General features: G+C 40.3%; 1 protein-coding gene across 7 annotated transcripts in view; it reads right to left on the bottom strand.

The window, feature by feature from the left end:
* Positions 1 to 26306, bottom strand: part of RAD54L2 (RAD54 like 2) — a 73455-nt gene that overhangs the window by 14299 nt on the left and 32850 nt on the right. For 5 of the 7 annotated variants that reach the window (XM_081850463.1, XM_081850462.1, XM_081850467.1 and 2 more), the window contains exons 3-11: positions 10399 to 10597; positions 8418 to 8557; positions 6910 to 7044; positions 4954 to 5186; positions 4573 to 4755; positions 3962 to 4095; positions 3125 to 3321; positions 2358 to 2700; positions 237 to 414 (exon numbers count right to left, since the gene is read on the bottom strand). In XM_081850463.1, coding sequence (XP_081706589.1) covers positions 237 to 414; positions 2358 to 2700; positions 3125 to 3321; positions 3962 to 4095; positions 4573 to 4755; positions 4954 to 5186; positions 6910 to 7044; positions 8418 to 8557; positions 10399 to 10597 — 1742 coding nt within the window. Of the gene's footprint in view, positions 1 to 236; positions 415 to 2357; positions 2701 to 3124; positions 3322 to 3961; positions 4096 to 4572; positions 4756 to 4953; positions 5187 to 6909; positions 7045 to 8417; positions 8558 to 10398; positions 10598 to 21229; positions 21322 to 21551; positions 21570 to 21849; positions 21947 to 26306 lie in introns of those variants that run through there. The other 2 variants (XM_081850464.1, XM_081850465.1) reach the window with 2 other exon arrangements.

Genomic DNA, 26306 nt, shown 5'->3' with positions numbered 1-26306 from the left:
TCTGTGGTCAGACAAAGAACTATAATTAAGATACTTCAAGCCAAACCACCGTAACACAAATCATTCTCACTCAGGAAATGTTCCGTACTTCCCAGTAAGAGCTTGGTCTTAAAAGAGGACAGCTGTGCTATTCAGTATCACCACAATGCTATAGAACACCAATAGATCTGTATGGATTTCCTGCCCTTTCCATGGACTCCACACAAACCATCTGTCTCTTTCCTATTTAGACATACCTTACAACAGACACAGAAAGCCTTGAGTGGATTCAGTCCCAGCCAGCCACTGTTGCCTGCATCACGAAACCGGTTCATGAACTCAGTGTAAAGAGCCCGCTGGATCTTTGACAAACGCACTAAGATGACATGCTCTTCCTTGTAGGGAAGCTGAACTTTCAGGACATTGTGCCCTCGCCTACAAAATCAGGCAAGAAAAAGAAGGTCAGGAGAGGGAGTGCTCAGACTGGAATCTCTGCAGTGAACCTAAGGACAAAATGTGACTTTCCTGTTATGCTGCTGAGGAGGGAAAGCACAGATCACCTAACTTTGTGTGTGATTTATTAATGATAATGACAGGATCTCAAGCATGAGAAACATACTTGTAATTTCCAGGGGGGTTACCCATGTTAAGTCTCTACTTGCCACAATGCTGTACTTCCACTGCTGGGAGATAATATGCCTCTGAGTACCAGTGACTGGGAATCGCAAGTGGAGAAAAGCACTGTTGCGCTCAGGTTCTGCTCCCTGGTTTCCCACAGGTGTCTGGTTGGCCACTGTGAGAACAGGGTGCTGCACTAGACGGGCCACTGGCCTGATCCAGCAGGACCTTTCTTAGGTTATTTAGAGTCAAAATTCATCATGGTAGAAGCTGGGGGTTCCTAGCCTAGGCACTGTACCTGCCACCCTCCTCCCAAAAAGCTTCTCTGTGGGCCTAAGTGCCCTCCCAAATTTGTCATTTTAAGAAAATGTTTTAATTAGCTTTTTAAAAAATATTGCCTGTTCCTATGTATTTCTTACTGCGATGTCATGATGCCAGAAGTCCCCTCCACTTTTTAAAAAATAAGAATTACTTTGAAATGTGTTTAAACATATTATATATTATATTATATTATATTATATTATATTATATTATATTATATTATATTATATTATATTATATTATATTATATTATATTATATTATATTATAATTATGATTACTCCCATAGGTCCCCTGTTGTGATGTACTGCTGCCAAAAGGTCATTTGTGTCCCTTCAAGCTCCCGCCACAATTTCTAATTTTAAAAAAATGCTGAACATTCCAGCAAGTTCCCTGCTGTGATTCTATAATGCAAAAAAGGGGTGTTGACACACACCCTCACAAACAAAAATGTTATTTTTAAAAAAATCTTTATTATTATTCACCATTGCCACTTTTACTCTTTGGTCACATCCATTTTGACATGCAGCATGGGTCAATCCTCTGCTCAAAAAGGGTTAGGCCCCCCTGAAATGAGCATTCATGGACTACAACTGCATCGGATGCAATAGACTGTAAGCCATAAAAGCTTATGCCATAATAAATTTGTACTTCTCTAGGGAACCACAAGATGCTTTGTTGTTTAAGCTCATTGATGGAAGTGGACAATTGTTTTTCTTAGGCCACTGCAAGATTTGAGCCGTGCCTCTGGGTTTGTTACCAAGGAAGTATAACTTCCCAATTGGAAATTTGAGTAAATATTTAATCTATAGTAATATACAACTCAAACTGAACTTGCAGCTGTCAGATCTTTGCAAATTACGTTCATAGGCTTGGATGGAAAGTGTTACACAAGCAGGCTGCTATTCACAACATTGCACCAAGATTTAATAGCATGTACATCAAAATGAGATTGCTGGAGCAGCCTTCCCTGTGTGGCACATTGCACCTCATTACATAAAACTTAAAAGTGGAAACCTCAAGAATCATGTCTCAACTCACAAATGAAATTCAACAATTTGACAAAATACCAACTCAAGAAACAATGGTCAACCTTCAAAATAATTCGTTTCTAACTCTGACGTAGCATCATTTCTCTGATGATGGTAGGTTCTGACCCAGCAGACATCATCATCATCATCATCATCATCATCATCATCATCATCATAATTTCTACCCTGCCCATCTGGGCAGCTTCCAACAGAATTTAAAATACAATAATCTATTAAACATTAAAAGCTTCCCTAAACTCTTTAGCTGATCATGATAGGTTTCTGTTTTCAGATCCAAAAGTCCAATTTACTGAACTGACTCGCAGTACTCAGCAATGTGGCTCAGCACAAAGTTCAAAAGAATTGTTGGGGGGAAACCTAAGGTGCTGGCAATCTGATGTGGCCTCACCTTTGTACAAAGCCCTCCAGCAGGCTGTGCAGGACGTGACTGCGATACCTCATGAGGCGAACATCCTGAGGGGTGCTATCGATACACTGTCCATTCAGGATGGGGCGCTCAAACATGTTACTGAACTCCTGCCGGGTACCAAGAAAGTCAGGACGGACAAAGTCCACCATACACCAATACTCAATTAGGTTGTTCTGCAGAGGGTAGCCAGTGAGTACCACCCGTCGCCGAGATCGGATGCTCTTCAAGGCCTGAGAGGTGCTAGCATGGCAATTCTTTATCCGATGTCCCTCATCACAGATGACCACATCTGGCCCAGGGCGGGACAAAGCTTTCTCGATTCCTGAATGAAAAAAAGCAACACAGGAAGCTGTTGTTCACAATTCTTGATTTAATGCCAAAAAAAAAAAAAAAAAAGTGAAAAATCCAGCAAAGGAAAATGTATAGGTCAGAAAACATGAATGGATTGTAGTGATAGCCATTCCAATCTGACCGAGGACACTGGTGACAGAAGGACACTGAAACCTTCTTCAGTGGCTTAGGCGATGATTACCACGGCTCTTGTTTAAAATTTCCAGTGAGACTTCACAGAACACATGTCCATTCAATCCATGTTAGAGATAAATATAATAGGGCCTCTGTTTCTAAACAATTTTTGGTTAGTAATTTTCCTGTGTCCACATTTTAGTAAAAATAACTACCTAAGGATTGCATCTCTTAAAATGGAAGTAAAATTAAGAGTTTTAAAAAGACAAAAGCCTCTGAACCTTTTAAAAGCTCCTGCTGACGATCCTCTTCATCCAAATCTATAATGACAGGGCCAGTCTGCTTTTTGCTTTTTTTCCTTCTGCCTGTGGCAAAGGATTTCTTCAATGAAAGGAGACGATACATCTCATAACCCATCAGCAACACACCACCATCAGTCACCCAATCAGTTACCACTTTGGCACGAGCTGCTGTGGTCCTGTAGAGAAAAACAAAATAAAACGTACCAATACGAGCGTGGCAAAACCCGGAAGAATACACTTCCAGGTTTGCTGCATTCATAACCTGAAAGTTACGTATCCAGAGGGTCCCCTGTAATGTGTGGCACCTACGTTTTGTAACTCCCCGTCTACTGACTTCAGACAGGCACCTTCACTGTACTCTTTTCAGTGCCTGCTTAAAACATTTTTTTTAGAAATGCCTATCTGAACACACAGGTGTTGATGTGTTTTAATTGCTTTTTAGTCCAATATTAAATTTCATCATCTTTTAAATGGTTTTAATTACTTATTTTTAACTTTGCTATTGATAATTAAAAATTTCCTTGTAAGCTGCTTAGAGGTTTTACTACAATCAAGTGAAATATACATTATGGTAACTAAAATAATGTGCCTATAAGCCCTATGGTGATGGTTTAATGAAAGGTGCTTTTCTGATTTTACCTGTTATATTTACTGTTACATTAATTTTTATCAGCCATTTTGCATACGAAGGTTTATTTAAGCAGTTTTGTTCACTTATACAAGCTGCTTTGAGGACCTTCAAGGGTCAAAAGGCAGGGTATAAACAGCAGCAACAGCTCTACACAACACCTGTGCAAGGGTATTAATTGCACTTACTTGTGTTCATCATTCAAGATATGGACTTTGAAGGTACGAGGCTGAATCTCTTTTGGATCATAGTCAGCAGGGAGGGCTTCTGGTGCTGGAAGCCACATGTTGAACTCTGCTAGCCAGTTTTGAAGAGTGTTTACCTGTAAGAAAAGAGGGTGATGGGAAGTATGAGACACACCAGTAAGGATTCTGAAGCTAAGACCACAGAACACTGAGCATTCAAGGACAAAACCAGCTTTTCAGGTTCAAGTTCATGCAAGTATTTATTCACATGTAACACTCAACTGGTTTTTAAAGGATGTAACAAATACAAGTCTTCTCAAGTAAGAGTGTGTGTGTGTGTAAGAGAGAGAGAGAGAGAGTGAGTGAGTGAGTGAGTGAGTTTTGGCGGTAAAGGGGGAGGAGACAGCTAAGGAAGACCACATAGTACCTCCTGCATCTGCTCCTCAGTGCAAGAACTGAGCCTCTCTATGTAATCCTAAAATGGGTATAATTAAGTGGTGGGAAATGGAAGCCAAGAGACATCAGAGCTTGCTCTCAGTTTTGAAAGGCCCTTCCTCTTCCCTCCAACACCCACACAAACAGAACCAACACAGTCTTCTGCCCAATCTACTTACGGGTACAATGGCCAAGACAGTCTTCGCCTCAATGTGCCGGAAAAGTACATCCAAAAAAGAGATGACCTGGAGGGTCTTGCCCAGCCCCATGCTATGAGCTAAGATACAGCCAAACCCACTGCTGGTTTTAAATCTTTCCAAGGATTCCACCAGATTATCATACAGGAAGCGGATACCACCAATCTAGAAAGAGTAACAAACAATGTCAAAGAGATTATGGGTGGGAATGCAACAAACTGCTAGGCTGTATATGCATTTCGTCACATACATATGCAACACTACAAGGGCTGAGATTTATCAGGGCATGTTACACCAAAGTACAGCTTCTGAAAAGAAAGTTGCTGAAGTCCTTTTAATGTCCAGACTGAAGATCTCCAGTACCTGGTGTGGTTTTACTGCTCGTGCAAGTTGAGGAGCCAGGTAAATGTCTTCTTCATTTGGTGGGTGGTTGATGTTGACAATTACTTGTCCTGAAGCATCTAACTGGTTTAGAGCATCGTTCACGTGAGCGCCACTGCTCTCTTCAGAAGCATCTTCATCCCCTTCATTGCCAGAGTCACTGCTGTCTACAATCTGAAGGGATTCATCTTCTCCTGAACTTAATTCTATCACTTCTGTAAGACAACCAGACGTGGGAGATTAGCACCTCCATCGTATTTTTATCGCATTTGTAATGTTCATATTGAACTATCTATTCCTGTGCCTTCATTTCCTCTTCTCTCTAGAATAGAAAACTAAGCAAAGTAATAAATTATGAAGGTTTAAAAAATGTAACTAATCATGCTAACAAACTTAGTGCAGGCATACCCAATAACTGAATATTAAACTATCTTGCAATTCTTTCATTTTGCTCTACTTTCAACTAGAGAGTGAGAGAAATGAGAAAAAAGAAAGAAAATGAGCACTGCTTTCATGAAATAATTGCAGAGTACGTGGAGAGATCAAGTAAAAGACAAAGTGTAATTTTCATGTCAGTGATTTTACAGATGCAAAAATCAGAAATAGATATCCATCTACAAGTCAATCTATTCATTGATATATTGTGGTGCTGTGCAATTTGAAGTTGGTCTCCTCTCTACTGCCACACAGGCCTGGATCAGAATCTTTGACTTTTGGCTCTTGTTTAATTTCACCCCTACTGGATTGCTTCCCACTTGATTCACACAAAAGCAGTTCGATGAAAGACATCAATTTAAGGTTATGCTTTCTTGGTTATTCACAACAACCAAGTTTAGGTTTCAAAAAAGCAAAAGACCTATTGAGGCAATGCCAGTTTGATACTGAATGGAACAATTTGCCTGCAATGAGAAAACTATGTCCCTGGTATGACTGTTTTTCAACTAGCTTCCGATACAATGGTGGTTTATCTACAGGATCTAGTGATTCTAAAATATAGACCAGGCTTCCTCAACCTTGGCCCTCCAGATGTTTTGAGACTACAATTCCCATCATCCCTGACCACTGGTCCTGCTAGCTAGGGATCATGGGAGTTGTAGGCCAAAAACATCTGGAGGGCCGAGGCTGAGGAAGCCTGACATAGACCTTTCTTGAGTGCATGACTAAATGTGCTACTTTCAGCAGTATTTGATGGTTGCTTTAAGAGAACTTCCTTCCATAACTGCATGTTCATGTGGTGATGGTAGTACAGAAACAGCGGCCCATGCACTGTTGTTTTGCTCTTCATAGAGGGACATATGTAAAGAATTAATTACCCCAGCACTATTATCTCAACTGAGGCATTCAGCTGAGATTCAGCTGGTTTTTCCTTGCAAATCAAGGTAAGCTAGTGACAGCAAAAATTCTATCTAATGACATGAAGATAAGGGCCACAACTGTGCAGTTTTCAGCTGTATGATTTTTAATTTTAATTTTGTTTAGAAATCGTACCTGTTTCATTTGTATTTATATATATTTGTACTTTATAAACAAATTGCAATGGCTGGTGCTTTTAAATTTACTATGGAAATTTTACCTGTTAAATTGTGTTCATGTTTGCATTTTTGTACACAAATTGCAATAACTAGTGGCTTATGCAAATAAATATGGACCTTCATACATTATGCAACTATCAACTCTATAATATATTAAATATATTCATCTATAAACCAGTCTGGATTGAAACTACCCATGGGTGGCACTCTATTTACAGAGAGCTCTGCTGGAGGGGATGAGGGATATTCACCAATTCCCCCTTCTCAGTGTCCTCACACCCCCCCCCCAGCTTTTTAGAGGGCTGGGAGACTTTCTGGAACAGCATTAGAGGTGGGGCTGGGGCTGCATGGAGACAGGGGATACGAAACTGTTGTAGAATGTCAAGTGATTACTATCTGTTCTTACCATCTTTAATGCTATGGAGTCTTCCTTTGGAGTCATCCTCACTGCCACTGCTGGTGCTGTCTAAGCAGATGACGTCTTCAGATAATACTTGAGGGGAAAGCTGAGCAACCTCTGCAGTTCTTAAAGCAATCTCCTCTAAACCAAAACAGTAAACAATAATAAATAATGCTAAACAACCCAGAGTGAGGAAATGAAACAAAAAACACCCACCTCATTTACTTACCTAAACACTACTGACTTAACTGTTTGTTTGTTTTTTGCTTACCCAAATTAGATCTGATATACAAATTTGTTCTGAAATTAACACTGCTTTGTTTAACTTATAGGTAGATCACTTAATATTGTTGTTTAACAAAAAAACCCGAATAAAATGTTTTTCTGCAATTCCAGAAAACCTTTTTTAAAAGGTAAAATTCTAAGTATGTTTACTCAAAATATTCTATGGTGCTTACTCCCAGGTAAGTGTGCAAAATACTGTGGCCTTAAAAACAACATTAAGCCGTTATTTAAGAACAAGAACAGGCAATTGCATAAGAAGCCTCTTATCTTTCAACTGCTAAAATCTTAAGAAGTAGTAAACAAAAGAAGAATGTTAATTACTTTACCACTCTTTCCTTCTTCTCAGCATAACCTGAACTCACTCTGAATAGCTCTGCATTAGATGGTACCACAGGTCATTACGTTGACCAGAGATTACAAATTCACTTACATTAAAGATGATGGTAATTAGCCCATCTTTTATTAACAGTAAGCCTTACTTAACATGAAAAATAGTTGTATAACATTTGACAGGTATACAACCACGCTAAGAAACCACAAGGAATGATGTACTGCAGCCATTCCCACGGTACTTGTGTAGGGGTTAAAATATCAAAGTAAAAAAGGTAAAAAGATAAAGGACCCCTGGACGGTTAAGTCCAGTCAAACTTGACTATGGGGTCAAGGCTGAGGGAGCCAATATTAGTCCACAGACAGCTTTCCGGGTCACGTGGCCAGCATGACGAAACTGCTTCTGGCACAATGGAACACCGTGACGGAAGCCAGAGAGCACAGAAATGCAGTACCTATTTATCTACTTGCACTAGCATGCTTTCAAACTGCTAGGTTGGCAAAACTGGGACGGAGCAACGGGAGCTCACCCCATCGCAGGGTTTCAAACTGCCGACCTTCCAATCGGCAAGCCCAAGAGGCTCAGTGGTTTAGACCACAACGCCACCCGCATCCCTAGGACTAAGGTGACTTAGATTCAAATTCAGCCATCAAGCACAATGGGTGTTCGAAGGCCAGCCAAGCCTATGTTCACAGGGTGAGGATAAAGGGAGGGGGGTAGAAACCATGTATGTCACACTGTAATTGCCTTGGAAGGAAGGAAGGTGAGATATATGCAAAGAGTTTATCTAAGCCTTCTTTGGAAGTTTAGCAAGTTTAGCTTGGGGGGAGGACTGAAGATAGTACTTGTCCTCAGGTAGGTTTTTGGTTCAGAAGTAGTCACCATCATCACTCTTTACCTGGGAGAAACTCTAAGGGTACTGTGGGGATGCTGGCTTGGTACTCCTTCCTTTGCTGCTCAAGTCGCTTCCTTCTTTCCAACTCCTCCTGCTGGGCTGCTTTTGTCACAGCTTCCAACTGGTCCTCCCGCAGTAGCTTCCTGAATGCACAAACAGAGAACATATTACTCCAAAACAAAGTTTCTCTATGCAGCTTCTGTTAGCTTCGTTTTGCCAACTGGAATTAAAAACAACAACTGGTGCACAACTTTTTCAGAAGGAAAGTTACAGGAAGGCCCAAGAACACCACAGGTGTTTCTATTTCAATAGAGACAATTCACTTACAGCTGCAGGGCAAGTGTTTAATTTTATACTAGGAAGGGGCTTGCATTGAAGAGATTAATATATCTGATTCTGAAAGTTTTAATTGAAAGGTTGGGGGAAATAAGTTGCTGGTAAGTATGTGCTGTACTACAGCAGCTTGAAGCAAAGTATGCATGCAAGTTAGAATATACAGGAAATGGGTCACATTCACATGTCTTCAAGTTGCAAGGAGGTAGAAAACATTTTGTTTTAAAAATAAAAGGCTAATATAAATACCCCAAGTGGTTTGACATTTGAAGTATGGCATGGCTTCACAGGGGGCACACTGCTAAACAGGGAGGGGGGAGATCCCTTTGCTATAAATAAAGTTATCTGAAACAGAGAGAAGTAGCTTAGGACCTATGTGGTGTAACTGGTATATATAGCTACATACTTTTGCTGGCCTGGTAACTCATCTATGAGCTTGTCATTCCAGAAGAAAAGGCAGAGGGAAATTTTGGTGTTGCCAGATATGGGCCACAGTCCTAATGCTCTCTACTATCAAGATTATTACATTGGTACTTGGTTTTAGAACAGCTTAGTTTATGAACAACTTGGAAATAGAACACTGCAAACCCGGAAGTAGGTGTTCTGGTTTGTGAACTTTGCCTTGGAAGCGGAACATGTTCTGCTTCTAATCAGAGGCTTCCTGTTGAGTCTGTTGGCTGTTGAGTGTCAAGCACCCAGGCAACACAGAGGTGATATTTGGAGCTTTTGTTTTTGCTATTTGTTTGCGTTTTTGTTTGTGTGGCTTTTTCGTTTTTTTGACAGTGACTTGTTCTTTGTTTTATGGGACTGACTTGTGACTGTGGCTTGGGACTTGTTTTTGTGACTGTGGGAAACACAGTGCAGCTACTGATTGATTGATTGATTGATTGTATGTATGACTGCAGAAATGGATAAAAGCACCCCCATCCAAACAATGACTATCATCAGTGCATGTAAGAAGAATTTTTTTAAAATTTTTATCCTCTTACATACTGTCTTATTTATTTTATAGTACAGTACATTGATTATTGCTTTCATTTTATGAATCAATGGTTAGATAGTAAAATTCATGTTAAATTGCTGTTTTAGGGGTTGTTTTTAAAGGTCTGGAATGGATTAATCCATTTTGCATTACTTTCTATGGGAAAGCACACCTTCGTTTTAGAACGCTTTGGTTTTGGAACAGACTTCTGGAACGGATTAAGTTTGGGAATGGGAACCAAGGTACCACTGTATATTGCTGTGGATAACACACCTGCCAGAAAAAAAGAATCTCAAAATAATTTTTAAAAGCATGTAATACTAATTAAAGCTCCAAAAGTGCTGTTGGTTCAAAAGAAAGAGCATCAGATTATGCCACTCTTTCATGGGATTCTGCAAGAACAGTCTCAAGGAATCAACCATCAATGATCACTTTATTTATATGCCTTCTAAATTTGCCTTTCAATATTTTCCTTGTAATAACCACCAAACCTGCGATCTTCCCCTTCAGTAGTATCATTTCATTTCCATTTTAGCATATGTCTACAGCTCTTGAACACACCATCCTAAATTGGGTTCAAGGGACAGTAATAAACAACACTGATAATGACAATCTGTTAATTATTACGATACTTAAATCCTGTACACATTTTTTAAAAATGCTGTTCACCTTATGTTCCTCCTCATGTGAGAAGGTTTCTGAGCCCTCTTCTTTTTGGTGTCCTCAGAGGCCAGGCTCTTGTGCTGATTCTGCAACAGTTTCTCTGCCTGTTCACTCTGAGATGAGGTAGTTGAAGTAGAGCGTTGCCATTCCCCATCTTCACCATGTTGAAGATGATCACTGCCAAACACCGCTTCATGGGACTGGTCTGAAACAAAGAAAGTTAGAGTAAGTTGTACAAAATCAACTATTTCTTTCTTTCTTTCTTTCTTTCTTTCTTTCTTTCTCTTTCTTTCTTTCCTTCCACATGTGCTAATTCAAACCAAGAAGTCAAGTAACTTCTTGATCTTTATCAGTCCTTAAGATGCTGAAAACCCCAAGTTTCCAAACTTATTTTGTAGACACCCTCACTCACAAAAGAAATTGAGTTCTGGCAATAGGTTAGACATTTCTGACAGCTTCCACATGGTCCAATGCTACTTGAGCAAAATGATACATATGTACCTATGCGTGTGTGTGTTGTTTGTATGTATATAAATACACACACACTGCACATGGGAACTGACGTGATTACTATGCCACAGTTACCTCTTAAATAACCATGATATCCTGCCTGCTGAGGTTTTTTTCTTCCTTTTTCTTTATTTTATAAACACATACTGCTGGAATGGTGTGGAGTTGAACTATGTTAGGAGTGGGGAACCTCTGTGGGTCAAGCATGGCCTGCTAAGCCATTTCTGGGAAGCCACGCAACATCATGTGTCAGGTGCTAAATAGGGCGGGACTTCAAAGGAACAATCAGAGGTTAAAGTGAGCTCCCAATTTGTTCCTTTGCTGGAGCAAGGCTTGCTCCCATCCATCTATCAGCTGATGGGCCATAGGAGAGAGGCTTCTTCAAGGAATAGGAAGCAGTTTCCTGAATGGAACCAGAGGTTCAAAGAACAGCCCCTTGAAAGCCCCTTTCCAAGCAGCCTTGCATTACTCTTTAACACTCCAGTTTTCAGAGGTTTAACAAGCTGCATGGAAGTCAACACACAAAAGAATGTGAGTTTAAGGAGCAGGTGTCACTATGACATCAAGTGACTGACCACCCACCTGCCAATTCGGGCCTGCCAGGGTTTGGGGAGACTAAGGTGTGGACAGAAAAGTTCCTCACCCTTAAACTATGTGGAAGCAGCTCCACTTCCATAAATGTTACATTTGAATGGTCACATGTGGACAACTGTCATGTGTTAAAATAGCAGGACAAAGTGGAGCTGCATTTGTCAAGGGCTCACTGCATGCTGAAAATCTGTTTCATAAGCCAAAAAGCTGGTTGCTTTGGACTCTCAGATCGTACCTAAGGACTCAAAACCCCTTCATATCATGGCAAAGCATTTTAAATGAAATGATCTAAGTGCAAACAGCACCTATTTGCTCTATAATTTTACATTCCTACAAGGAACAAGTGCAGCTGAACCAAACCTGACCTCTCCTCTCCTCTCCTCTCTTCTCTCTCTCTCTCTTTCTCTCTCTCTCTCTCTCTCTCTCTCTCTCTCTCTCTCTCACACACACACACACACACACACACAGAAACACATAGAGAGGAAGCAAAAGCTAGGTCATTCCTTGAACTTGATACATTTTCTAGTACAGACACCGCCTTTAGGGAAGCATGCGGCAATAGAAATGTCACAACAAACAAGCCCACAGATTGCACTCATTTACCCCAAGGAATCCCAGTCCTGGGAAGAGAGTCTAATTTCTTGGAAGTTATCAGACTAGAACTCTGCTACCCATGTTAAATAACATTTCTCTGGAATATTAAGTCGAAAAGTATGGTAATATTATACAAAGTGATTTTACACCCATAGCTTTTCCCTTTCATTCACAATTATATAACTAGATCAAAAGATTGGATAAAATAGGGCAACAGGAAGCAGCAATAGCAGCACACATGACCGTATTCTGCAGGATGAGTCATTAAACCAATGACTTCCCCAGAGTCAAAAACAAAGCCATAGTTCATGCAGAATTCTGAAGGACTGAAGAATCCAATATTAGAAGCAGACAGCTACAGCTAACACACATTCCCTTCACATATTTTATTTAATGAGTATTTTCAGAAATCAGAAATAGATAAAACCCTGAGACCCAGTAGAATATTTGTCTTGATAGTTCTGATCCCTTCTCCCGACCGTGATGAAATAATAGCAATAAAAAACAAAAGGCTATACAGTGGTACCTCGGATTAAGAACTTAATTCGTTCTGGAGGTCCATTCTTAACCTGAAACTGTTCTTAACCTGAGGTACCACTTTAGCTAATGGGGCCTCCCGCTACCACCACCGCACAATTTCTGTTCTCATCCTGAAGCAAAGTTCTTAATCCGAGGTACTATTTCTGGGTTAGCGGGGTCTGTAACCTGAAGCATTTGTAACCCGAGGTACCACTGTACCTACTTCTCACATGCACACCTCTTCTCTTCTGTGCAACCCCGCTACCCATGGACTACCAATTTCCTGTTCACCTGGAGTGGGATGAGGGAACAATTGCCTTCTGTGATAGTAACCTAACCAATGGGCAGCCACAACTTCTACAAACACACAAACTTCTAAACTTTTCATTTTGTCCTTCCCATTATACTGCTTTTCCATCATTTTGCCCTCTATGGGGTGAATGCTTATTAGGGCAAAAGTAACCTCTACCTGACAGTGGATCAGATGCAACATGTCAGATGCATATGTGCATCTTTAACTACTTATCTCAGCTTTATGCCTAAAAATAGGTCCTGGGTAAGGGTTGGTTCAGACGTCCAGAAGAATGAAATGACAGAATGCTACTTCAGATTGCAGGCACAGGGAAATCAATTTTTCAAAAATAACTTCTCAAGGTAAACATTACAAATAACACAAAGCTCCTTGCAACTAGAACAGCAAGAAATGGGCCATTTCTCTCAGTGCTATCTGCAAGCTTGAGGGGAGAGAGAGTTGTTTTGTGCTTCTAAGGAGTTATTTATATTGAAGAACATTTAAACATAGTGCTGACTGTAGTTTAAAGTGGTACAGCCTACATTATACTACTACATTCTATTGTATAGGCCAAACCATGTAATACTAGCCCCTCCTGCAGCACCTTGGTTGGTCAAGGCAGCAGTGCCAGGTGAACTCCAGGTATGCTTTAGACTCTATCAATGAAAGAACTGTCAGTGCTGTCAGTGAGTCCCACTTGCAAAGGAACAATTGGGAACCAACTTCAAGCTCCCGGTGGTTCCTTTGTAGCCATATCCTTACTTGCCCTTCCATCAGGTGTGGGGGTGGATGGTTGTGGTTTGGGGAAAATGGCATTGTCAGCCAAACGGTGACCTATGCCTGGCCTAATTAGACCCGTGGACCAGAGGTTGCCACCCCTGCTCTGGAGTGTGTCTCAGAATCCTCTGCAACTCAAAATTTGTTTATTATTTATTTACATCACTTGTATAAGACCTAATCAATCACACCCTCCGGGAGGTTAACAAGAAAAGTTAAAAACCATTTTAAAATAAATAAAAACTTGCACTAACAATAAATAGAATAAAGCCAGGCTCAGTACAAATCTAACTAAATCTAGCAAAAAGCAAAACATATGAGAGCTAAAGAAAAAAGCCAAGCCTATTAAAGTGCCTAGGAAATTTTTTAAGGGGCTTCATGTCCTGCTGAAAAGTCCATTATGCAGGCACTAGGAAAGATGCTCTGAGGAGGTCATTCCATATCTGGGAGGACGCTGTTGAAAAGGTCTCTGGTATCCACCTGCCATACTTCAGTTGGCAGGGGCACCCTGAGATGAATTTCACAGCCAACAGCTCAAACTGCTAAGGGTTTTCAACTTCTTTTCTAACCTTCCAGTACTGCTTTAAATATCTCACTTGAAAAACATACCTGTCCACATCCATACCAACAAAAAACAAATTAGGCTGGTAGAGCACTGAGTGTAACAGATTTCTTGTCTATGGTTCACACAGTCCACTTTGGCTATAATACCATTAGCTATTTTAAAACAGCAGCCCCTACATGTCACAATACCTAAGGTACTGGATGGACACACATAAGGGGCAGTAACATACTATGTCTTAAACAGGGATCAATAATAACTCAACTCCTAACTCAGATGTGTGCCCCATATGAATTAGTGAAAAAGAGGAGTGGCAAAAGCAGAGACAACCATGGCATGCATTTTAAGACAATCAAGTGTGGGATTCCACAGTGAGAGGAATCCGGCCCCAAACAGGGAATTTAGAATATTTATTAGCACAAATAGAGAGGTATTTTGTTGTCTGTATTACACCAACTGAGATAAGGCATTCTAACCTCCTGCACAACCAAAAAATAAAAATGTGTGCACGAAGTGGAAGGAACTTTCCCTAGAAGCTGCTCACCTCACTGTTGTTTAAAGAAGCTGCCATCAGAGGAAAATTGCTCTACACCATTAAATGAAGAAGTTGGGGGTTACCAGAAGGAGAAAAATACATTTCCTACAACATCTTCTGCAATATGCAAATGTATGAAAATCCCTGTATTGAACAAAACGCAGACTAGAAATTAGGAGAACTTGAACTGCTCCAGTGACAAATTCTTTGTGAAAACAAGAAGAAAAGAGAAACCCAATTCACTACTGACCAAAGATGTGAAAACAACACAAGTGTGACTCTTCTAGGTTCTATCTGCACAAACAAAGTAATCAGATAAATTCACCTCTCACTAAGGATGGGAAGGGAGACGTCCCTGTGCCAGACCCTAGAAGTGCCAAATCTGAAAACCTCTGAAGCTTTTATCAAGCCAGCTAATTAAAGAGCAGTCTCAAGCCTTCTGGCAGTTCAGTAGCTTGAGGTCCCTCCCACTCTGGAAAGGCCTGACAAAGAACTAATTACATAATGATTACATAAGATGACACACCTACAAAGTCCAAATGCACTGACAGAGCTACTCTTTCTGAGTATCATAGAAGGCAATAGGACCCAGACAGATGTATTACTCCTCTGTACATGGAATCAGAGCACCATCCTCAACAACCCCTCATACAGAAAAGGAGTTCTAGGATTCAGAACGAGTACAGTGGTGCCTTGGGTTACAGACGCTTCAGGTTACAGATGCCACTAACCCAGAAATAGTACCTCGGGTTAAGAACTTTACTTCAGGATGAGAACAGAAATTGCTTGGCGGCGGCAGCAGGAGGCCCCATTAGCTAAAGTGGTACCTCAGGTTAAGACCAGTTTCAGGTTAAGAACAGACCTCCAGAACGAATTAAGTTCTTAACCGGAGGTACCACTGTACACTGCTTTTGCCTACACTTATCATCTCACTGTCACTCCATTTCCTTTTTGCCAATTATTGTCTTCTCATTTTCATTCTCACTCTTGTCAGACTTCCACTTGCTTCCACAACTGTCAGAGACATTGTCTGCTTATGCTACTTTTTATGACTCTGATTCCCACACAGAGGAGCAGCATGTGCATTTTTCAAGACTTAGCCAAGAATGAATCCAAGGGGAAATAATAGCTAAAGTAAGTTGGTGGGGGAAGAGTCAACAACAACAAAATGCAGGAAGCCCACATTTAAAAAGCAGCAGCAGCAGCAGCAGCAGCATACACTCCGAAAATCTGGAACATCTAAAGGCCAACCTCAGTGACAGGCAATTTATCTTCTAACTCCAAGATTATGCAAGCCAACGAAGGCACCAAATACTCACGAGCTCTTATTCTGGCCTCGCTGCTGTACACAGTAAAGAGGCCTGAATTACATAAACACTAAAGAGCACTTATATAAGCTTTTATGAACGTGTCTCTAAATGACAGCACTCACAAACCAAAAGAAGAAACCAGGTAGCTGATCTTACTAAGTGTTAATCATATATACACAAATATGGACCAGGGCAACAGAAGAGAACATTATCTTCATCGTTTTTAGCCAGCACTACACCTTTTTGACTCAGCAGTAGGAAACATGTTTAACAATCTGCAAAACTAATTTTTATTCTCAGCCACAGCACAAACATTCTGGGATATTGTTGAATGCAGTGTGGTTAATTACTTGTTTGCAAAGCGATCTGAAAGCCACATGTGGCAGGAGAGAGATAAATGGGGGGGGGGGGAGAAATGACATTATTCTGCTACCCTACTAAAAGAAACAAAAACACTACAACCTTTCCTACTACTATCTAAAATCTAAGCTCTCCCCCCCCAAAAAAAAAATAAAACCCTGTCACACATTTATGTCTGAATTGGGTAATTAAGTCATCAGTTAAATACCAGAAGTCTGGAAATTTCCACTTTCAAATTTACAGCAATTAATTTGCAAACTGACATTTCTGCTTCAGTCATCTCACTCCTCTACTAACAGAGATAGGGTCACAGTGACCTAGAATATTTTTCAAGGCCTTCTCTGCTAGGGAATTTCAACAAGTGATTACTTTCATCAGATACACAGGAAGAATAAGAAACTGTACTTTCTGGCTGTTAGGTAGTTTTCCAAATACCCAGGCTAATTCCCCCACCCCCCAAAAGAGCAAAGTGCTATGAAAGGACCTGTTTTGCCTGAAGCACTTTCCAACTTCTCTCATATTAGAAGTCACAAGCATTCAAGTTGGGGCTTACTACCCTCTACAAATAGAGTATTTGTTCCAAGTGCTAAAATAGTGCACCTAAACTAGAAATATTCTGGCTCCTGTAGCCACATGTTGTAGATGCCTCCTTTGCTGCATTAGTGCAGATGCTATTATTATTTCTCTAGATCAACTAATATTCAGGGTCTGAAGAAAGGAGACCGAATTGTGAGGGGGGAGGTATTTTGTATTATGCAATGGTTACATAAGCTTTCATTTTCAGTAGGCAGTTGTTACAAGTCATAGTATTTGTTTTATAGTAGATTTTTCAGGGTGGTTAAAGGCAAAGAGAGGCCTCTTGGTGGCTTTGGAAATGTGCAGCACTAAGATGGAAAAAAGACCCTCTATTGCACACTCACATTTTGCTCCCAAACCAAGGAATCTGACACTTGACAACTGAGAGAGCTGCGTGAAAGATAAGATCAAGCAGTCCCTCCATTATCAAGTGCCCCATTTTCACGGCAAAAATTGGATAATGTGACTTCGAAATCACTAAATCCCAGCATTATTCTTTAAACTACTTGCAGTTTTTAGGTGGAATTCAAGCTGCAATTTATTTGATGTTCTGTCTGCACAAGCATATCAACTTGCCAGGTGGCATGGTCACCCCTCCCCTTTGCTGTTCTGAGGGCTCTCCCAACCCCAAAATTCAGGGGGGCACAGAGCGGGGGAAGAGGGGGAAGCCCCATTGTGCAAGTAGAAGTCATCGTATAGGGTTTTCACTGATATGTCTGTTAGGTGAATCCTGCCCTTTGTTAAGGGCAAAGATTACAATATTACAGCTTTGCAGTTAACCATTCACATAATGTTTCTTTGTGGGGAGGTACGCTTTCAGGACACGCTACTTAAGTCCCTCTGTTATGTACCCATGCCCAGCGCATATTGTTACAATCACCATATGTAAGCATCTATAAATTACTCTATGTGGTAAGCCGTTTTTGCAGTGTGGAAAAATGTAGCCAGTAATTAAGCTTTGAGCTGCTACAAAAAACGACACAGGAGCCACCACATTGGAACATGCTATTGTATGGAACAATCTTCAAATAACATGCATAACCTTTCAATTGTAGCCAGAGTTGTGATAAACAATGCCTCAAAGGCAGATGAAAACAGGGAGGTTTTTGTGATTGATGAAATATTTGTAGTTAATGTTATCATTGAATGTTATCATTAGCATTTTACGCTTCTGACAGTTTGAGAAACTAAGGCACTATGGCCAACTGATATCTTTTAAGACCACAAAGCCAGCATAAAGTTTGAAGAACCATGACTTTGCTTCCACCCCACCTCACTTTATATTAAAAACACCAGATCAAGCTTTCTTTTCCCCTTTCTTCTTTTCTTTACAGGTTGCTTCCCAAGGGGATGCGAGTGAGGGAGGGAAAGAAATAACTAACTTAATTGCCGTTTTCTGCTTCAAGATCAGTGAGAATTCCTCTGAAGTTAAGCAAGAAAGGCTAGTTTCAGAGGAAGATAATGAACATAACAAGTAGCAGACCCCCCCCAAACAATAATGAATGCTTTCCTAGATCAAGGTTTTCACTGTGCAAGTTTAAAACAAAACAAAAACAGTATTTGAAACAACCTGGGTTACTTTTCCAAAAAGCAACAAGAGAAAAACAAATGAACACCATAACGGCATTCATGTCTTTTTCTGCACTGTTTTCTCGCTTCCATCAGGAACATAATGTTTTTCTTAATTTATCAAGTGAGTTTCTTTAAAGTCTGCAATTTCAGGATGATTCCAGCAAAGAAATATTTAAGGCAACAATTCACTACTTCACCACATGGTGGAACAACAAAAGTTTGCAACACAATTTGCAAATCCCCAAGCAAGGTACCAGATTTGTTGTGCAGGCCAGCTAACTAAATGAATATCCCTTATTCTGCTGTACTGCAATCCCACAAAATATAGTGGGTGTTCAAACTACTAGACACCACAGCCAAGTAGTCCTCTTTTTAAAAGGAAATTGATAGCAGAAGATAGTGAGGTGTGGTGTTAACACTTAGATTATATTTCATGAAAGCTGTAAAGTGAACCTGATTAATCAATAAAGATTATTAAAATCAAGTGATGAGGAAAGATTTATTGGAAGTATTGAGCAGTGCAGACATAGAGCTGAGGTCAAATTCAAAGCCTACCAGACTTACGAATTTGTGCAAATTACCTGGCCTATCTGCACAGCAGATTTCACATAATAAAATGGAGTTAATAAACGCTCTGTAAGGTAGCGCTCTGTAGAGGTAGGCAACCTAAGGCCCGGGGGCTGGATACAGCTCAATCGCCTTCTCAATCTGGCCCGCGGACGGTCCGGGAATCACAGTGTTTTTACATGAGTAGAATGTGTCCTTTTATTTAAAATGCATCTCTAGCTTATTTGTGGGGCCTGCCTGGTGTTTTTACATGAGTAGAATGTGTGCTTTTATTTAAAATGCATCTCTGGTTTATTTGTGAGGCATAGGAATTTGTTCATTATTATTTTTCAAAATATAGTCCGGCCCCCACATAGTCTGAGTGATGGTGGACCAGCCCACGGCTGAAAAAGGTTGCTGACCCCTGGTATCGTCATATAAGGCAATAGAAGACCTCGTCAAAAGAAGCAACAATTTTTATTACACTGTGATAATACATAGACAAATTAGATACTTTGATTATAATTTTCATATGCTGGTTCAATGTAAATCATTAAGTGCAGAGCACTATTTTCATGTTGATTTATCACTACATTAATGAATACTTTTAAAAGTCCATTGTAGTTTAAATTTAGTGTCATATATGGACGTGAGAGATGGTTTAAAACTAAACTCATTATTCTACATGCATTAGAGGGGATGCTCAGGGTTTTGCTCATGAATTTTTTTCCAAAAAAGTGTGTTAGTCTAATAAACTTTTCAGCTAGACAGCAAAATAAAGCCGCAGAATCAAAAGTTACTTCTTACTACAGAGTCAAAACAAAATGCTCAGTCAAGTCCTTGCAGCTCAGCATGGTCTGTTAGACTGTTATGTTACGCAAAGATGAGACAGCAGTAATTAGTACTGTACTCCAGTGGCTCCAGTTTTAATCTTTTTTTACAATCTAATTAAATTTCTCATTCCCAGAAATCATGGGCCTTCAACATTTATAAATTTCCTAGATCCTGAGGTTCTTCATTCCCTTTATCAAGACTGATCTCAAAATATCTTACTCCTGAAAGTATCATTCCTTTCTTAAATAGTAATTTGTAATTTAAATTTGCAATTTTCACTTGGACCCATAAACCAGTTAGACATTTGTTGCATTCTCGCCACTGGATTGTCTGTACTTTTTTAAACCATTCATAGAAAGATAAAACAGAGGCCAGCAAAAATACACATACACGTGATTACTCTTATCAGTTTCAAAATAAAGTCCATATAACATCACTCCTATGAGGAGTTTAAAAAATAAAGTACTTTATGCCTACCTCCTCTTTTATGAGTTTACTGGGAAGAAATCAGTTTTCTGAACTAGAAAGGTAAACTAGGTAAACAAGAAAGGCTGAACTAGGTAAACAGGAACAATTGATAAAGTTACAAAATAAATACCAGTGAGCATACACAACTAAATGAGATGTTTCAAACAAGACTTTTTCATAACAGAATTTCAGAACTTTTCATCTCCCATATATAACCTATTTGTAAGAAGGCAAACCTAATTCTCAGAATTCCAGGGATGAACGATAAAGTTTGTCAGAAGTGCAGTGTGTGCATACATAATGCACATACACTTCCACTATCCTGTCCTAGGAAATACAGAACCGGTAAGAACTCTCAGAACTGCAGAAGTATGCAGATTCAGATAGGGAGAAAACACATTAAATAACACATGCAAAATATGCCACATCCTTGCTCAGGAAAGCAACAAGTGCAAAGAGGCTGCAATATGAAATAATAATCCTACCAAAACAAATACAAGAGTTAATTGGTTGTTTTACTAGAATCCTCAGACTTAAAAAGTAGTAAATAGCCTTATACAGTGTTCAAGATTATACAGTCAGCCTCTCATGCAAATCAAGACACTCAACTTCCACCAAATTATTGACTGCTGAATAAATAATGAATCTCAATGTATTGTTTTACAAAATATTATATTCCAACCACTCTCTCACAACACCACTGGAACACATCCGATTTCTAAAAACAATGAATTGTTTGTGAAATCAATGGAAGAGGAGTAGTAGATGGAAAGGAGACTTCCATGTCTTACCTGGGAAGTGCTGCGACTCATCCAAAAGGAGCATTTTGCTCAGTGTACACGGCTGACTGCAACACAACCTTCTTTAACAGCTGGTTCTGTAACTTCAGCAGAAGATAATATGGCAAACTGTCAACTACTATGAGCTATTCTAGCCCCAGACCAAATGCCTGAAGTCAATGAAAATAATTTATCATCTCTGCTTGGAATACCATAATCACACCAAAAATGTGCCTTTTGCTAAAATAGCAGAGAAAAAAGAGGAAACAGACTAAACAATGTCATGGTATTCGGATATTCTAATCAACAGCACTTAGCAATCTATCCTACAAACCTGTATTGAGCACATCCAGTGAATATAGATCCTGTAACTTGGCTGTGACTGAGAAGGGTCACTTACATAACCAATTAAATATGCCTAGGTTTTAGTCTATATAGCACTGGCACTTATTTTCTTTCCCAGCTCAGGTCCTCAAAGCCATGAGTACAAAAAAAAAGCCAGCAAGTACTTGAGGACCAATCACAGAAGCTATTCTGTACTATTGACTGAAACTAGCATATGTGCTAAATTTGAGGAGGTACCCAACACTACTCCTGAAAAACAGTCAGTAAAACAAAAAGAAACCATGTACGTTTTGGGAGGTCTCTTCTCTCTGGGGTGGCTGCTACAACAAAAGTTGCACGCCGTTTTCATCTGATATCATTTACTCAGCCCGCGATCCATTTGAACTAGTGGAAGAGAGCAGGAATAAAACGAAATCCTTACATAACTATTCCAACTCAACTGGGGCCCCACACAAGGGGAATTCTAACAGGCAACAGGAAACAAAGAGCAAGAGCTCCAGAAATTAACACCAGGGCTAAGAGGGTGGGGGTAAGTTAGCATATCAACATACTGGGAGCCATTAAAAAGAGAATCATTGCAAGTTTAATTTTATTAACAGCAACACAAGGTGTTGCTAACCCAACACAATTCCATATGTGTGAAAACCAACCAATATGTGATCTCTGTAACCTAAAGAGTGGCAGCAACAACCTATTGGCTTTAGCTCAAAAAATTATTTTTTTATGTGGAGTTGCTGAGGCCAACAACAATCAAAGAACAGTGGAGAGGTCTGAGGCTGATGGGAGTTGTAGTCCAAAATGTATGGAAGGTACCAAGTAGGGGAGGGCTGTTTTTTAAAATACACTCCCACTACATAATGCTTCATTTCATAGTAGGCTTATTAAAAGCTACTCCTCTGTACTACATCTCATGACAAAATATTTATTTATTTTCCTTTTTTAATCCTATCCCGGGTATTTTCCCTCTGCTTTTAGTGACAGTACTGTCAGTACCGATACAAGATCTCTTAATGAGTAGACAGATGAAAGCTCTTTTTGCACCAGATTTTCCTGGCACATAAAGAGCCTTTTAAAATATCTGTGGTGCTTTCCAAGCAAGGCTCTCTCTTCTCACAAATTCTGGAAAACCAGGGATGCTCAAGAAGGGGCTTGGCTCCAAGGGCTTGAGTATACAGTCATACCTCGGGTTACAGACGTACATTTTTGTGTACACACGGAACCCTTAGAACTGAACCCCAGCATAAGACATGATCTTCCTGTAGCCATCCATCTGGACACAAATTTAAAAAGCAGCACAAAAGAAAATGGATACAAAAAATGAAGACAAGATATGAAGTTGGCACACACCAAAGAAATAAGAATGTCTACTGATTTCAGAAGGCTTTGGTTCCAGCCCATTAAAACACATGCAATATGACCACACGATTTACCTCTGCTATACTCTTTTATTTCTCAGACTGCTTCAGGCTGCAGTCTTTTATTTCCCAGACTGCGACTCTCTTAGGAAGTATCCATAAGCAACCAAAGAATAATAAATTCAGGAGTACATAATAGGGGGTTGGGGGGGGCTTTGTTGAGTCAGCACCCAGGGCAAGGCAAGTAATTTGCGCCCCCTAACCCGTGGATTTGCGCCCCCTAACCCTAACCCCCAGATGTTGCGCCCGGTGCGGCCGGCCCCCCCTGCACCCCCCACGCTACGCCACTGGCACTTACTACAACTGATAACTCTATAGACTATGTAGGGTTCTAGATGTCAAACTTCCACAATCAAATGTTTTGATTTAATAGTATAATACTGGTCAAAAGTTGTCTTAGAAATATGATAAATGCACATATGGTCCTTGATTTTATTTAATTAAAAAACTCCAATCCAAAATTATAAAATAAGGAGACAATAGCTCTTATTAAATATTTTAATCAAAACCAGGATGTTATTTTCAGTCACAGCCTCTCCTCCTAAGTTAAGCTGATAAGCACTTTCACTCAAAAGTGTGCATTTTCCAGTAAAAAACAACAACAAACCTTTGTGAGCTTAAATTACACTTCTTTTTCTTTTTAAATTAGTTTTTTATTACAATATGGTGCCCTCCAGGTGTTGCTGGACAACGGTTCCCATCATCCCTGCCATGTTGGCTGGGGCTGATGGGAATTGGAGTTCAACAACATCAGGAGGGCACCATGGTGGCTACTCCTGCTGTGTTTGTGAGGCACTTGTTTCAGTTAAATGTGTTTGGGGTTTTAGTTTTACACTGCTGAATGAAAATAAATAGTGTGCAACTGCAATTAAAGATAGGTTAGTAGAAACGAATAAATCACTGCAAGAATAATAGAACAAGAATTAACAAATTAATTTCAAAAGGAAAAAAAGTTTTCTTCATAATGGTGTTTCTGATCAAAGTGTAACAGAAATTGGAAACAAACAGAAGATATAAGAGAGATATTTTTCACATCCACAGAGAGCACAGTGTATTTTTTTGTTAATTTGAACTCGCAGGCTTCTACAGTGTATATATATTACATTTTTTATGCTCAAGAACAATTACCAACAAGAAATGGAAGCGGTGACTACCTGCATACACAGGGAAGGAGGAGAGAGAAGGATGAGTGCTCTAGAATAGCAACATATGTACTTTAAATTCCATTATACGAGGCAAAAAAAAAAAAAAAGGAAAAGCAAGCAGCTGGTTACACCACCATGACAGAACAGCAAGGCTACAGAACCCGTCAGCAGATCTGAGGCAAAGAGAACTTTGGCATCATTGCCTCCAAGCAAATGCAAGTCATTTCTCCAGGTTATATAACATTGTCTAATGCTGCCAGAAGTTGTTCCGCTTTCTCAAACAAGTGATTTATGCCAAAAAAAATCGTAAGGAGACAAGTGAGGAGAGGCAACACCACCATCAAGATTTTTATGACCTTTCTCCTCCTCAGCCCTAACCTGAAATAAATCCTTATAGATTTTTAAAAAGCAATACGACCGCAAGTGTTGTCTGTCTGTGAAACCCTGAGGGGGCCGAGATGAAAGTTCTAGTCTCCCTTCCCACACCAGCATTCAAGCCACACCCCAACTATGATAACTTAGGTAACAATAGATAACAGTTTCACAGCACTAATTAAAATTCTAGAATTAGCAAAATAGGCTCCTAGCCACCTCCGACTCATATCATGCCCCTTATATTCCTGTAAGTTTGGCTAAGGACTTTGGTGCCCTTTTCCAGACATCCCTGCCACAATAAACTCTTCTGAGAAGGAAGCAAGCTTACAAACTCATCCCTAGCAGATCAAAAAGAAACAAGCAGTTTATGTACAAAACGTTCTCCACAAAACACAGAGTAGAGTGTTTTTATCGGGGGGGGGGGCAAAACAAAAATGTCGTCACTTTGCTGGTACAGAACAACCAGTTCAAAAGAGCCAAGAGCCTACAGCAGAATTTACCAATATCCTCACTGGTTCTTAATTCTCACAGAACTACTGTGCTTATGTACTTCTTGTTTCTGGTCCAATCACTTTCATTTCTACTAGTTTAACTGTGGAGCTTAAATGCTAAAAATGATGTGGTTTATTTTACAAAACCAAAATTATACCATAAAACACATACAAGCACTAAGGTATTTGAGTTTTTTTTAAAAAAGGTAAAGGACCCCTGGACAGTTAAGTCCAGTCAAAGTGACTATGGGGTGTGGCGCTCACCTCGCTGCAGGCCGAGGGAGCTGGCGTTTGTCCACAGACAGCTTTCTAGGTCATTTGGCGAGCATGACTAAACCACCACTGGCGCACGAAGGACTGTGACGAGTGCCAGAGCACACAGAAATGCCATTTACTTTCCTGCTGCAGTGGTAGCTATTTATCTACTTGCACTGATATGCTTTCGAAATTGCTAGGTTAGCAGAAGCAGGGACAAAGCAACGGGAGCTCACCCCGCTGCATGGATTCAAACAGCCGACCTTCCAATCAGCAAGCCCAAGAGGCTCAGTGGTTTAGACCACAATGCCACCTTCACATTAACCAAGGCATTGTTGGCATCTGTCTGTCTCGAGAGACAATGGAAGAATATGCCATTGGAGGTAAAGTCAAACCGTTGGAGAGTTACAGTGCCTGCCGCGGCTGTGGAGACCAATATGGGAGAGACATACTGTGTTGCATCTGGGGCAGATTAAGGTGCCCGGTTTCACTGGCGCAGATGCACCATGGCGTTTATTCTCTCTGTGTTCCTCCCAGTGATCATTCCTCCTCTGGCTGTTGCTGTGGATACATGACCTGACTCCTGTCTCCAGGCACAGGGGTCGTCTGCAAGGGATTCCCACAGTGGAGTTAATGCTGGCAGCCTTCATATCACACTTGCAGACATCTTTGTAAGTTGGTCTGCCAACAGGCCTGGTGCCTGAAGCTAGCACATCCATGGGGATCCTGCTATCTTTCATTGTGTGGAAACTGACCAAGACAGTTTAGACCGGGGTGCCCAAACTTTTTTCAAAGACAGCCAGATTTGATGAAGTGAACATGCGTGAGGGCTGGCCAAAGTTGTTCAGCTTTCTTTACAATTTTACACATATATTGCCACAGGGGCCGGATTAAATCGATCGGCAGGCAGGATTAGGCCCCGAAACAGACTTTAGACATGCCTGGCTTAGACATTGCTGACAGAAGTGTGAAAATGATGGGAATGTGGGTTTGGCAAAACACCTCTGTCCTTGCCATGTGATGCCCAAAATCTTCCTGACACAGCACATATGGAAGACATTGA

This window comes from Podarcis erhardii, assembly GCF_964252035.2.
Source record: "Podarcis erhardii genome assembly, chromosome: 2".
Classification (NCBI taxonomy): domain Eukaryota; kingdom Metazoa; phylum Chordata; class Lepidosauria; order Squamata; family Lacertidae; genus Podarcis; species Podarcis erhardii.
Note: the sequence above shows the minus strand (reverse complement) of the source record. Positions and strands in the feature narration are given on the sequence as shown.